General features: G+C 42.2%; 2 protein-coding genes across 3 annotated transcripts; both read left to right on the top strand.

The window, feature by feature from the left end:
- The first annotated feature begins 6,693 nt into the window (after positions 1 to 6,693).
- Positions 6,694 to 8,874, top strand: LOC143526263 (uncharacterized). Of its 2 annotated transcripts, XR_013133846.1 has the most exons (4): positions 6,694 to 7,161; positions 7,265 to 7,962; positions 8,057 to 8,454; positions 8,620 to 8,874. XR_013133846.1 is itself a non-coding variant. In XM_077020905.1 (3 exons), exons 1-2 carry the CDS (start codon positions 7,741 to 7,743, stop codon positions 8,450 to 8,452), a joined length of 618 nt encoding a protein of 205 aa, XP_076877020.1. In that variant the 5' UTR covers positions 7,155 to 7,740; the 3' UTR covers positions 8,453 to 8,454; positions 8,620 to 8,874. The 2 variants fall into 2 exon arrangements, 1 of the variants encoding a protein (XP_076877020.1); XM_077020905.1 differs by having other exon boundaries at positions 7,155 to 7,962.
- A 1,926-nt stretch (positions 8,875 to 10,800) lies between these two features.
- Positions 10,801 to 11,760, top strand: LOC143526264 (trace amine-associated receptor 13c-like). Its single transcript, XM_077020906.1, has one exon. It carries the CDS (start codon positions 10,801 to 10,803, stop codon positions 11,758 to 11,760), a length of 960 nt encoding a protein of 319 aa, XP_076877021.1.
- The last annotated feature ends 3,961 nt before the right edge of the window (positions 11,761 to 15,721 follow it).

Genomic DNA, 15,721 nt, shown 5'->3' on the forward strand with positions numbered 1-15,721 from the left:
TTTTCAAAACTATAAAAAAAATAATAATAATAATCACAAAGTTCAAACTGAGTGTGTGTAAAGAAAACACAGAATTCGTCCGTTGATCGAAAGTGAAAGTGTTACACTTTCCAAAGTATATAAAAAAGTATATAATTTATTAATATTATTTATTATATACTATATACAAGTTTACATCAATGGTAACTGAGTTAGTCTTGCTTTGCCTAATAAATGCTTTAGTAGTTTGCAGGGATTCTGCGAATGGTAAACTACTTATCAAGTCAATATCTCAAAGGAAATATCTCACGTGTATAATCCCTCTTTGCCAGGGCTAGCTGTTAGCTAACACTTATTATGTAAATGCATACATTATGTATGGCTGCTTTTATGTGTTGTTGACACACTGTCATTACAAATGAATTAGTTAGAATGCAAGTTACATATATAAATGCATACCTTTGCGAGCGATGTAAAACTGAGATGATAGCATGGGCGGTGCTGTTATGACCACCTTATTCACAGCATCCATGAGGCAATGCGAACTGTAATTCGGTCACTTGGGTGACCGAACAGCAACGCAGTTTGCTTAAAATCTCGGTTTGGACATTTGAACAGCAACAAAGTTTGCTTGAAAACTTGGTTTGGGCAATTGAACAGCAAAACAGTTTGCATGACTCCTTGGTTTGGGCGTTTAAACGGTTGCATAGTGCATTATAAAAATGTCACACAGAATGCTATACACCCCAAAGCATGTGCTGGACATGCTGACACAGAAATGTGTCAAAGCTCGCTGTCGTTTCACTCAGTACATGGCCAATAAACCCAATAAATTTGGGATTCATTTCGACTGTATTCGGTGAAGGGAGGCACCCGTCGTTGGCCTGTAGCGGTGTTCCTCAACCTCCTAGACCTGGCTGCAATAAATGCACATATATTGTTCAAACAGTGCATGAATGTTAACCTTAGCAGGCAAAGGTTTATTCTCGAGTTGGTAAAGGAGCTGTGTGCACAGCAGAAAGTGGCGAAAGTGACTAGGGCAGTGGCACAAAGCTAATTTTACCTGAAACGCCTTGCCTGCCCTCAAAGAGAAAAAAATGCCAAGTCGGCAGATGTTCAACGAACAAACCTTATGACATTTACCAGACATGTAAGCGACTGGTCTGTGGCAAATGTACAAAGACTGCACCTAAGCTGTGTTTTGAATGTTGAGTTGAGTTGGAACGAAACTTATGTAATATACGCTAAAGAGAGAAGGGAGGCACCCGTCATTGGCCTGTAGCGGTGTTCTACAACCTCCTAAACCTGGCTGCAATAAATGTTCAAATATTGTTTAAACAGTGCATGAACGTTAACCGGAGCAAGGGAGGTTTATTCTCGAGTTCACAATTCAACACATAAAGGGAACTTAACTTGAGCTGGGGAACAAAACTTATGCAAAATAAGCTGAAGAGAATGTAAATCGCCGAATGGTGATAACACTGCTTGTGAACCTCCATAGTTTGATGGAAACATCTTCAAACAACTGGTGACACGTTCGTTAGGACATGGGATCACACATCGGCTATTCACCGATCAAACACCTCTCCATTTGAAACAGCAACACAATACGGCGAGCGAACAAAGTGAACATTATAGAGTGGAGAGAGGCAACTATATTCATGAAGCCATCTACCATCGCATTGTATCATTTTAAGTTTTGTTACAAAGGTACATAGCCTACCTTTTATAATCATATTTTTGTAATTCATTTTGCCTATTTGTGCCTTTTGTTCTTTGTCTAACATAAAACATTATGGACATTTATTTGTAGATTTGTTATGTTCACCATAGCCTGCAGTACACTAACATTAGGGCTGCCACGATTAGTCGACTAGTCACGATTTTGTCGACTATTAAAATAGTTGATGACTAATTTAATAGTCAATGCATAGTTTTTTTTTGGGGGGGGGGGATGTTTGTTTTTTCTCTCTTTCTTGTGTTTGCCTTTCTGTCCTTGACGAACATACGCAGTAGTGGAAACGACATCCCAGGGCGTTCTACAGACAGGCTCTGGTATCATGGCTACCCGGCTACAGAACTCAAAAGTGTGGGATCACTAAGAAAATGAAAGAGAAATGCGTGCAGTGCAATATCTGCAAGGCAGAACTTTCTTTCCATGGCAGCACAACCGTGATGCACAAGCACCTGACAAGGTTGTGGCTGATTGTGACAATGATGAAGAGGGACCGTCATCTCAGTAATCTAACCTGCTAGTTAGCTGCTAAAATGAGCGTAAACAGAGCGTTAACTTAGTACTTACTCATCTTGATAGCTGTAAAAGTTATCATTAGCGATGGCGATTTGTTTCATTAGCCTTAGCACGCATTCACGTGTTTTCTGTAATGTCAGTGAGACCAAAACTTTATTTTTTTGTTTTAGGTACCTACCTAATTTGATTTAAATGTAGCTAAGTTTGATGCCAGAGACAAATGAAAGAAAGAAAAACCTAAAAAAAAATTCTTTATTAATGTATTTATTTTTGTGTTGTTTAAGCCAGTGCCTTATCCTTATTTTAATAATTGTTTGTTGCAACAAGATGCATATTTCATTAAAGGTTTAATGAACTATGATATAAATTGTTTATTTTTAGTTTGCATGTAGCTGAAATCTTATGATGATTATATAATAACAGCTGCATTCTAGTGCAGGGTACCCGCGGGTCCTTAAAAAGTCTTAAAATGTCTTAAATTTAGTTTTACATATTCAAGGTCTAAAAATGTCCGATGCAGACATGGGTAAATGTCCATTCAGTGAAGTGGCTGGAAGATGAAAAATATTGTGGCTAGCTGAAACCTTCCAGTGATTCGTATGAGGCGCGATATGAACTTGCCGAAAAACATTCAAACTTAGTACAATGGGCTGTAAAGCGCTGGATTCTCATATGAAATCTGAAAAACACAAGCAATATGATGGCACTCGTAATAGTAATATGCATATCGAGTCATTCGCTGCTAACTGCAGTTTAACTGTAGCTAAGTGCCAAAAATGATTTGTCTACTGTGTAGGGCGACCAAACGTCCGTATTTCCTGGGACGTATTTCACGTCCTTCATTGGACCATTACAATGTAAATGTACAGGCACTAGGGCACTGCGCACGGCGCTGCATGTGCCGTAATCCCTGAGCCGCGTCAAGCTGGTTTATACTTGACGCGTCACGACTGGCGCGAGGTTCCGCGTGCCGAAAATGACGTAATCGCGGTCGCTTCGCCCCTGTGCGAGGTCCCCGCGTGCTTTCGCTTCGCGATGTCGCCAAGCCCCCCCCCCAACGTTCGTCACCTCCTCCAGGTTCAAATCTCTCTCCAAGCGATCTTGAAAAGGTATTAAAAAGGTCTTAAAAGTCATTGAATTTGAGATTTAAAAATGTGCAGATACCCTGTAGTGCCATAAGCTGTGTGTGTTATATTCAATTAGCATATGATCCTATTAGTCCACCAATCATAAAAATAATCGGTGATTAGTAGACTATAAAAATAATAGTTTGTGGCAGCTTTAGACATTAAAACTTGAAATGGCATAACATTCATAGAATATACAAATAAACTTGCTTTGGCTCGGTCTACCATCTTCACTTTTGATGCTTGGAGTACTGAACAAGCTTTCTGTAGATGTGGGGGTTGAAGGTTCCAGTGCAGTCTGTTGCATTAGCAAGACAAAAGATGTAAACGCTTCACAGTGGAGGGTGCGGGCCAGTGGGTTAATGGTGTGCCGTATGAACATGATAATCTAGTGACATATGCCAACAGAATAACACACAGACAAATAAGCAAACTATTACACTATCCAAGCAAACTATTACACTAACCAAGGAATTACACTAACCAAGCAAACTATTACACTAACCAAGAATCAAAACTAAAACAATATTTTCCTTTACGTTTTTGCACAAACCAAGAAATGCAATATTAAACTAAACAAAACTGACAATGGGGAAGCTACTGAAAACAAGGTCACAAGGCTCAGATTCAAGAAGGTTATTTAGTCACATTAATTTGTTAACATATTGACATTACATGCAAATGTCACCATTGCGAATATTTTGTTTGAGTGAATCATTCTTCCTTTTGTGCAAAACGCCATCTAGCGTTAATGATGTGTCAGTACCAGCTTCCCTGTGTAAAGACTCAGCAATCTTTTGACCGCCCGAGGCGCGCTTTAAGTAGGTGAAAACAACATGGCGCTAGTAGTAGGTGGTGAAAGCGGTCAGATGACCGGCCCTCTGTGCTTCTAGGTATGTAAATGAGGAGTGGTGCTTCTAGTGTTAAGAAGAAAGATGGAGGGGAAGGTCATGTGTAGATTTAAGTTCCCCCATTTGATCCTCTTTCTACCAGCTGCACTTGAGGTGTTTAGGAAAGTCTAATTAGGATAAAGCAGGGCGATTAATGTAAGACTACATTTAGTACATCACCGGGCCAATATGAAGACCTGTTTCTGCTGTATCGCCTTGCTATATCATCCTCCATAGACCACACATACATGAATGAGATCTTAAAGGAGTGTCTGAGTAGATCCATCACCCTTATGCCTGTGACATTTTGATCCATTCTCCCTCCCTGGACTGAGTTTATTTTGGCTATGGGATCTATGAGGTTAACAGTTATGCATGAATATTTTATGGATAGTACATATTCCTGATTAAAGTGGATTTGGAAATGCAAGAGACAAAAAATTACAGATAAAGGTGAACTATTTTAACAAACTATTTGGCTCATTTCACAGTCCTGGTCTGTCACCACCATAATTAGCCATCAATGCATAATGTAAATGTTGAATATCAGGTGAGTGATGATCGAGATTAACTAGCCAATCAGGTGTTAGTGGGAGGATTTATACTGTGATATAAAAATACACTGCAAAGGCCCAGCAAAGAACAGTGAGCTTCATTTAACACTGGAGCTCCTGAGATTTCAAGGTTCTGAGGACATCACCCCTCCTTCTCCTGCCCAATTAGCAGGACCATACATATGTTAATTTCAGAGCAAGACAGGAGCAGAAAGACAGGCAGGAGCTCTATGGCAGGAGCTCTGTGGTGCACCAGGTCTAGTCTGTGTGCAGTCTGTGTGCACCAGGTCTAGTTTGTAGTCTAAAATAAATAAATAAAGTTTAGCCCTGTTTCGGCGTTATGTGTGAAGCTCCACATATTGACATAAGTATTATTTAGAGTGGTGAACCATTATCATTAGCATGGTATTGGCGTTATGTATGAAGCAAGCGTCCCAGATTTTCTTGTGTATGCACTTCAATAACGCCACACATTTACATGGCTGAACCAACCATTATCACAGGTCCATATTGTTCCCGTGAAACACATTATCATTAGCGTGGTATTGGCGTTATGTATGAAGCAAGCATCCCAGATTTTCTTGTGTATGCACTTCAATAGCGCCACACATTTACATGGCTGAACCAACCATTATCACGGGTCCATATTGTTCCCGTGAAACACATTATCATTAGCGTGGTATTGGCGTTATGTATGAAGAAAACGTCCCAGATTTTCTTGTGTATGCACTTCAATAGCGCCACACATTTACATGGCTGAACCAACCATTATCACGGGTTCATATTGTTCCTGTGAAACACATTATCATTAGCGTGGTATTGGCGTTATGTATGAAGCAAGCATCCCAGATTTTCTTGTGTATGCACTTCAATAGCAGCAACAAAGTAATAAAGGTATAGTAAAGTAATATTTATTTTTACATTTATTTATTTTTACTCATACAGCATAGTAACATATTTTTTTTGCAGTGTTTATGCTTGTGTTTGACTGATATTTCGTTCGTGTAAATAAGATATTTCGTTCATGTAAATAACTTAGCGTCATTTATTTATTTTTACTCATACAGCATAGTAATATAATATTTTTTGCAGTGTTTATGCTTGTGTTTGACTGATATTTCGTTCGTGTAAATAAGATATTTCGTTCGTGTAAATAACTTAGCGTCATTTTGTGACGGGCAGGGTGAGCAACTCAAAAAGGAAGCGATCACGCCAAGTGTCAGGGACAGAGGATGGTTTAATAGAAAGTGTGCAAACCAAAAACCCGTGCATTGTTCCAAATGAAGGAAATAATAACCAGCAGTCAACTGGTACAAAGACAAGACGTATATAGACGAACAAACGACCCTCAGGTGAGACGGATCACGGGTCCCGCCCACCTGAGGGACGAACATCACGTGACCAAAAACAGGACCGCTGCCGCTGTAACCGGGGGCGACCGGTAGGGGGCCCCCCCACAACGTGACAGACCCCCCCACCAAAGCCGCACTCCCCTCCGGATGTGCGGCTTACAGCGGCAGCACACAAAACACAACAAAGGGGCAGTAGGGCGGGGACAAGACAGGGACCCGTTCCCTGCCGTCCTGAGCTGAAACACAAAACACATAAGCTCCTTGTCACAGGACGCAGACAAGGCAGGGACCCGTTCCCTGCAGTCCTGGAGCTGAAAACATAAAACACATACAGGTTAGCTCGCCTCCTGGGCGGGACCCTGGACCGACTGGGCCGTCAACAAGACGATAACCACGCCCCGGTCGGTCACAGGGCCCTCGCGCCCTAACCGGCCTTAGGCCGCTTAAGCCCCACTGCTGTGTGCGGAACGGGTATCACGGGTCCAATCACCTTTTATTGTTCCCGTGTATGCATGGGATTAGCCCAGTTTCGGCGTTATGTGTGAAGCGCCACCTATTATAATAAAGTATAATTAGTATGCGCTGTTGTGGGTGTGTTCTTCAGAGTCATGATAAAAGCTGAAACCCAAAGGCAGGCGACTTACATTTTCACTACTATCCTGTGTGGAGACGACGCAAAACACCATGGCAAGACAGAGGACGTTCACCGGTCAAGAAGTTGCGGCTTTGCTGACCAACGAGCACTGCTGTGAGTCCGATGTGGTAGAAGGACCCTCCTGTTTTTTGACCAGCGATTCATCCGATGAAGAAAGAAGCAGTACATCGGATGAGGTACAACAGAGCCCTCCAAGGAAGAGACGGACACAGGCTGACACCACACCTGCACCAACCGTACGGGCAAAAGATGGAACTGTTTGGGAGAAGGTTGGCATCGCACGCTCTCGTGTCAGCAGCTGTTTGCCTAATTCAACATTCGTTGAGCCGTCCGGGCCTACAGAGCATGCAAAGGTATAGTAACTTCATATTTCTTTCCAGTGTTTCTGCTTGTGTTTGAATGATATTTAGTACGTGTAATTTACCTAGCGTCATTTGTTTACTTTTACTAATACAGCGTAGGATCACAAGCAGACTGCAGAGTTTTCTGTGTTTGCTCGACATGGAGATGCTGCGAATCATCACAGACTGCACTGTCCATGAAGCCCGCAGAACAGACAGCAGCTGGAGTTTGTCGGTCAGCGAGTTCATGGCATTCGTAGCAATCCTATTTCTACGAGCAGTCCTCTGTCCAGTTGGAGCGATGTCGGACTGTTGGTCGGCAATGTTTGCTGTGCCTTCGATCCAGGAGACAATGGCACGGGGCCGCTACCAAGAAATCATGCGGTACTTGCGCTTTGATAATAAGGACACCCGTGCAGAGCGTGCAAAGAGCGACAGATTTGCTGCGATCTCGGACATCTGGCAGCGATTTGTGAACAACTGCATTTTGTGCTATACCCCAGGCAAGGAACTGACAGTCGTGACAATTTTTTCACATCTCTTTCCCTGGCTAAGAAGCTGCTGGAATGCAACACGACTCTGCTTGGGACAATGAACAAGATTCGCCGAGAATTTCCTTTGGAAGCCAAAAACGCCAAGGGACGTGAGAAGTTGTCAACGGAGGTGTACAGATCCGATGATGCGCTTCTGACGGTGTATGCCTCCAAGCCCAACAAAACAGTTTGCGTTCTGAGCACTATGCACACGCACGTGGAGATTGCCGACGACCGCAAAAGGAAGCCAAACACTGTGACGGACTACAACCGGACGAAGGTATGCATGTGTTGGCATTGATAAATCAATTTATCATACATGAATGAATTTATTCAAAATATAACATGTACTTCTTTGTATTTGTTCTTTGCAGTGCGCCGTTGACATCATGGACCAGAAGGCGCGTGCATACACAGTGCGTGCAGAAACACGCCGGTGGCCCGTTGCAGTGTTTTATAACATACTTGACCTGGCAGCGATGAACGCGCGTGTTTTGTACACGGCATGTACGGGGTCCACAGAGAGTAGGAGAGTTTTTATGTGTGCTCTTGCTGAGGAACTCCGTCTTCGTTTCCTACAGGAAAAGAAGTTGAAGAGAACGCCACGTCCTTCGCCTGCTCCTGGAAAGAAGACTACGTATCAGGTGCAGACAAACTGCAACCGGAACCACAGCATAACCCCGTGCGCTGCATGCGGCAAGTACACCTGTCGCAAGTGTAGGGCAGAGTGTCCCTGGCTGTGTGGCAACTGTGTACCTAAAACTACATGAAGGTACGTCGATAAGTATATTTATATATATATGAATGAATGAATGTTTCAATTTATATAGCGCCTTATAGCGCTACGTTACAGACAACCAATCACACACACATATATATACACACACACACTATTATTTGAACATAACCAAAAATCTCTTCTCTTTCTGTTCCACAGTCGCACATCATGAAACCCGGTGTCACGGTCTGCCCCGCATCTCCTGCCATTTCATGTCTGTTTCCGTGTTAGTCCTCTGTTTATTTCTCGTGGTGGTTGCTGGTTATTTTTCTCATGGTTGCTGGAATTGGATTCCCGTTCTGTTATGACCCATGCCTGTGATATTTTCACAGAATCAATTTATACATGAATGAATTCATTCTAAATATAACATGTACTTCTGTGCGTGCATACACAGTGCACGCAGGAACACGCCGGTGGCCCGTTGACCTTGGCAGCGATGAACGATGAACCTGCCGCAAATGTAAGAAAGAGGGTCCCTGGCTGGTACACATGAATGAATTCGTTCAAAATATAACATGTACTTTGTTCTTTGCAGTGCGCCGTTGACAGACATCATGAAGGTGCGTGCATACACAGTGCGCGCAAGAACACGCCGGTGGCCCGTTGCATGCGGCGAGTACACCCTGGCTGTGTAGCAACTGTTGGCTACAACTACATGAAGGTACGTTGATAAGTAGGCCTACATATGTAACACCACATATGTTACGTATTTTTGTCTTCTGAAAGATTTTATTCAAAATGTAAGGTGTACTTTGAATTGTTCTCCACAGCATCAACGCGTGTGTTGCATGCGGCAAGTGCATCTGGCGAGTACACCCTCAACTTTCTTGACATTCCACTTCAAAAAACCCGGAATAGACATCCATGTTTGATCAAAATAAAGTTGTTTTACAGCACATGAATTTGTTCTTCCTGTCTTTTCCTCTCCTTTTCCAGTCTGCTGTTTAGATCACAACATTTATCAGCCATATATATAATTGCGCCATATAATTTCTTAGCTTTTCAAACGCGAATTCAAACGCGGAAACAGAAAGTGTAACAAATATTATATAGTGTAGTAAATATACAAAGAGCTTCAAACAATATACAAAGAGGTTCAAACAATTTTATTTATTTTTATTGTTTGACGGGACTCATTTGAGAAACTGTCGTCTCTACGTGCGCTTGAATTGTACCTTTTGAAACACGAGTCTACAAAATTTACGCTGTTTGTTGTAGGATCGGTAACATATACAGTCTGCTTGTTTGTAACCAAGTTTTTCGTGAAGTATCACGTTTGGTGCTTTGTATGAGCTTGGAGGTGAGCCGCTTGTGCTTTGGCAGGCGTATGAGCTTGGGGGTGAGACGCTTCCACCGCATTACCAAGACAATGGGCGTTAATCCCTTCACAGCAGGGGAGTGGGCTACATAGACCTTACTAAGCCTTGCGAAAATTTTCGCGGCCGTCGGGTTCCTAGTGTTAACCACCTGTAAAAATTTGTGAACCGCGTATGGAGCCCTGCCTGATGATGTAACCTAGGAAGTTTACCTCAGTGCGGTGAAACTTGCTTAGCGGTTGCCAGGAGAACGGTACTTGTCTTACTGCAATTTGCCAAGTGTAAAATTTGGTGGAAGGGGATTATGGTCTGGGGTTGTTTTTCAGGAGCTGGGCTTGGCCCCTTAGTTGTAGTGAAAGGAACTCTGAATGCTTCAGCATACCAAGACATTTTGGACAATTCCATGCTCCCAACTTTGTGGGAACAGATTGGAGATGGCCCCTTCCTCTTCCAACATGACTGTGCACCAGTGCACAATTCAAGGTCCATAAAGACATGGATGGCAGAGTCTAGTATGGATGAACTTGACTGGCCTGCACAGAGACCTGACTTCAATCCGATAGAAGACCTTTGGGATGAATTGGAGAGGAGACCGAGAGCCAGGCCTTCTCGTCCAACATCAGCATGTAACCTCCCAAATGCACTTCTGGAAGAATGGTCAAAAATTCACATAAACACACTCCTAAACCTTGAAGATGGGATGCTAATTCTTCCCAGAAGACTTGAAGCTGTTCTAGCTGCAAATGTGAACCAACGTCATATTGAACCCCTGGATTAGGAATACAACATCACTTAAGCTCATATGCTTTTGGCGATATAGTGTATCTGCCAAAGTCTGTCACCACATTAATGTGACATTGAATATCAGGTGAGTGATGATCCAGACTAACTAGCCACTCAGATGTTAGTGGGAGGATTTATACTGTGCTATAAAAATACACTGAAAGGCCCAGTAATGAACAGTGAGCTTCATTTAAAAGGCCTGCTTCTTAAGATGAGCATCACAGCATATCAGCACAATATGACAGTTCAGTACTGCTTTCCTGACAACAACTTATCATGCCTAAAGGAGGTCAGAACAGGAACTGGGAATATATTCTTATTCACTCTCCTATCATTTATCTCTGTGTGTACTGTGTTTTTGAACCTGCTGGTGATCATCTCCATCTCTCACTTCAAGCAGCTCCACACTCCAACCAACCTGCTCATCCTCTCTCTGGCTGTCGCTGATTTTCTTGTGGGACTTGTTGTCATGCCTGTGAATATAATGGGAATGGTAGATAACTGTTGGTATCTTGGCAACATGGCATGTATTGTTGTATTAGTGATAAACAATTTGTCAACCGCAGCATCTCTCTGTAGTCTGACGTTCATCGCAGTTGATCGGTACATTGCTGTTAATGACCCTCTGAGTTATTCTACCAAAATCACAGTTTGTAAAACAACAGTATTTATTATTTCTGGATGGTTTTTATCTATTCTATATATCTTCATCTTTTTATATTTTAATGGCAATCTGCTTCCATCTCAGATTATGATTAGATGTCATGGAGAGTGTGTAATGTATGTAAAATATCCATGGATGACTGTTGACCTTATAGTTAGTTTCGTAACCCCTTCTTCTGTTATATTGATCTTGTATTCATTTATTTTTAATGTGGCAAGACGTCAAGCTATAGCTATGAGATCTGTTATGAATAGTACATCTAACAGAAAAGTAGCCAAAGTTTCATTCACTTCTGAAACCAAAGCAGCAAGAACTCTGGGAATTGTAGTTTGTGTTTATCTTGTTTGCTGGATACCATATTATATAAGTTCATTGTCAGTTGAAAACATGTCTTCATTTTCACTGTTGTGGACAGTGTTTGGTTGGCTAATATACATTAATTCCTCTATGAATCCTCTAATATATGCTATATTTTATCCATGGTTTAGAGCATCAGTTAAGAACATTTTAACTTGTAGAATATTGAAGTCCTAATCTTTCAGCAATATTTCTGATGTCAAACATTAATTCTCAGAAAACTATGTTTGTATGAAAGTTTTAGAATACCTTGGTAAAGGTAGGGATTTTGTCAAGAAAATGTATTTAAATAAAGTATTTATACTTTCCACCGTCCCGTTCTGTATGTAAGTGTTTCTATGTGTATGTTCTTGGGTATTCTGTATGTTTACTTATACTTGAACAATTTGAAAGGCTAATGTAATTATATTTAGGGTTTAAAATATGAAGATAGGTATTTGTTGTCCACCCAAAATTCGTGCATTTTCAAAATTTGTGTCGGGTCTAGGAATGTATTCGCCATGAATTCCGGGGTACTACTCACAAATAAATATATATACAATGTATCACAACAGTGAGTACACTCCTCACATTTCTGCACACATTTCTGGGACAACACTTCAACACAATGAAAAGTATTCTCTGTGCAGCTTATATATATGTAACAGTGTACATTTTTTCTTGCCTCAAAATAACTCAAAATACAGCCAGTAATGACTAAACCACTAGCAACAAAAGTGAGTACACCCCTTAATGAATGTTCCTGAAATGTCAATATTTTGTGTGGCCACCATTATTATCCAGAACTGCCTTAACTCTCCTTGGCATGGGCTTTACCACGTTGCCACTGCAATGCTTTTCCACTCCTCCATGACATCATCACGGTCATCATATTCAAGACCTTGTGCTCCTCCACCTTCTACTTGAGGTGCCCCAAAGATGATTTAGGTCTGGAGACATGCTTGGCCAGTCCATCACCTTTACCCCGTCCTCTTCAATAAAGCACTGGCCATCTTAGGTGTGTTTGGGGTACTATAATGCCAGAACGCCCTGCAACCCAGTTTCCGGAGGGAGGGGATCATGATCTGCTTCAGTATTCAGTACATATTGGAGTTCATGTGTCCCTCAATGAAATGTACCTCCGCAACACCTGCTGCACTCATGCATCCCCAGACCATGGCATTCCCACCACCATGCTCGACTGTAGGCATGACACACATTGTACTCCTTTGTACACCTGATTGCCACCAGACATGCTTGAGACCATCTGAACCAAACAAATTAATCTTGATCTAATCAGACCATAGGACATTGTTCCAGGACATAGGACATGCCCTTTGTTGACATGTCTTCAGCAAACTGTTTGCGAGCTTTCTTGTGAACACACTTCAGAAGAAGCTTGCTTCTGGGGTGACAGTCATGCAGACAAATTTAATGTAGTGTTTGGCATTTGGTCTGAGCACTGCGGCAATACTGACATCACTCCTGCGCCGATTTTTCAAACGCAGCATTTGGATGTCATGATGAGCACATGCACTTAGCTTCTTTAGACGACCAACGTGAGGTCTGTTCTGCAGAGTGGACCCTGCTCTTTTAAAACACTGGATGATCTTGGCCTTTGTGCTACAGCTCAGTTTCAGTTTCATGGAACACCATGAGGATTGCAGGTATTACAGCGATGAGGACTGCGAGCCACGTGACCACAGGCCTATACCTCACCCTAATTGATTAGAGGAGACTGGCTGTTGGTTTCAAATTCTGACACCTCATCTAGGCAACTGGGCTGTGTTTACTGAACTTTTAGAAAAGGCTTTCCTACCTTCCGATATCCAAAAACTCTGGAGATCTGGAGAGACATTCTGGACCATGTTCAGGCTCCTAATTAACCATTACCCACATTTGTAGCACATATGCTACGAGTCAGGAATCCAATGCTGGAACTGGACAAATTGGAGATCATTTGTAAACATACTCTGTAAAAGTACTCTGTCACTCTTTATGGCACACCCGTGTTTGTTCCATGGCAGACCTGTTACTGCGTGCCTACGAGCTGCCTGCAGCACTCAGCCATCATGATCTCGATAGACCTAGGGTCCCCCAGTCGAGGCCTCTGGCAACAGTCTTTTACTATACTGTAGGTGCTCTCTGCCTAGTTCTACTGCCCACAGTGCAGATGTCTTGCCACAGGACCCTGAGGTTTCCAGCACATGGTTCGTAGACCATTATAAAGGAAAGAACAGAGTACAGGAACAGGGAAACCCCAACAGGAGGAGGCCATATCAGTGAAGCACCCTTTCCCCCAGGAGTTGAAGCCTCATGTCCCAAAAACAAGCCCCCATAGTGTTCCTCATATAGAACAATGCATCAGGTGTTTTTTGGAATAACCCATTCTGTGTCACCGTGAAGCTCAAACAAAGTCGTTGCCGCAACCCTAGACACAGGGGCTTCACTGTTGGCGATACAGGCCTCATATGTAGAAAGACTCCGGTGGGAATATTAAGTGCACACCATGGTTGGCACCAGCATACTGGTGTTACCTGGATACCAATTTGGTTCCAGGGCCAGCAGTTCTTTCATTGATTCGTGATCCTGGAACAAATGTCCCTGTTTCTCCTGTATGGACTTCATTATTTTCGCCTCTGTCAGCACTGGCTGGGATGTCGTTCCTTCAGCCACCACTAGGGGCACCCGAGTCAGTCCTAGACTCAATCGGCATAATCACCAGTGATTCTTCTCAGCTGTTTTCTTGGCTTCTTAAGGAAGCTTGTGGAGACAAATCACTGCTGAATTGTTTTGGCTTGCCGTTACGTTCTCAGCCATTTCTCTTCTCTCTCAGTCTCTGGGTGCTTTCTCGAGTTAAAGGTGTCTCGCCACATTGTTTTTTCTCTCTCTGTGTCTCTCTTGTTCTCTCTAGTGATGGCAAAACGAGGCTTCATGAATCAATGGGGCTTTTCATCTAAAAGGTTCACCAAAAGGTTCATTACCTGAAGCCTCGTTGACTCGTTCTCACTAGTGACACCTACTGTGCAAAAGGATATATGACACTCAATTCATTCTGAGTCAGAAAAAACTGGAATGTCTGTGTATAAAATAAAAAATTTTTGCCACGTCCCAATGAATTAAAAAGTTTGTTTTTACATGGAAATATCATTATTTGAGTGATGTGATGTTGAACAAGTAAAATAAATACTTAAAATAAATGCTTGTGGAACTGGGAGTACAAGAGTGCTTATGGAACTGAAAGACAGGAAACTGCAACAGATGGAACAAATATAAATTACTGATTTTAAATTTTTTTAAAGAAGCTTTTTGACAGTGTTGGGGTTGAGTCGATTCCTTTTCTCAGACGCCTTAGAAGTCTACCTAGCTTACAACTAGCTTAAAGTCTATAATAATACGAATAATAAACAATAGCTGATCTAATCTATTTTATAACAGAACTTTAACCACTAACTCTAACTAATTAACCAATGCACACCTCTCACAACACCAACTTAAAACCCACAAAGGGCCGCAAGGCTAAAACTAGAATCCTGCACCGGGTCGGGTACGGGTACAGGCAAATAGATGCTGAAACGGGTGGGTTTTACACGTACCGCAATTTAACGGGTGGGTATGCGGGCGGGTAAGTTAAATACGGGCCACCTAAGGACGAATCGTTCGATGTTGTTTTGTGGTGAAAAGAACACCAAGACGATTTCCCCAAACTGGCAACAAATGCCCGAAGTGTCCTCTCAATCCCCGCATCCAGCGCTGCGAGTCAGAGAGATTTTTGCTCCGCTGGTTTTGTGATCCAAGAGCGCAGAACGCAGCTCAAACATGGGACTGTGGACGACATACTGTTCCTGCACAGTAACCTAGGATAGATTTGTGAACCTATGTGATTTTATTTAGTTGTTATACTGGCATTTGTTCCCTCTCGTTTTGCATTGTGTTATGGCACCGGTTGGCTACATAAATTTTCTTGCGTTTTACCAGTTGCTACTTTTAGATAGGAATACTGTTCCTGCACAGCAATCTTAGATTTTATTTTGTGTTGTACTGACATTTTTTCAGAGGCGCATTTAAAAATAAAGTGCTCTATAAGAATACTTTCGATTTGTCACGATTTCGATTTTTCACGGGCACGGGTGGGTAACGGGTAGAATATTAACGGGTC

Source organism: Brachyhypopomus gauderio, chromosome 10 (assembly GCF_052324685.1).
Source record: "Brachyhypopomus gauderio isolate BG-103 chromosome 10, BGAUD_0.2, whole genome shotgun sequence".
NCBI lineage: Eukaryota > Metazoa > Chordata > Actinopteri > Gymnotiformes > Hypopomidae > Brachyhypopomus > Brachyhypopomus gauderio.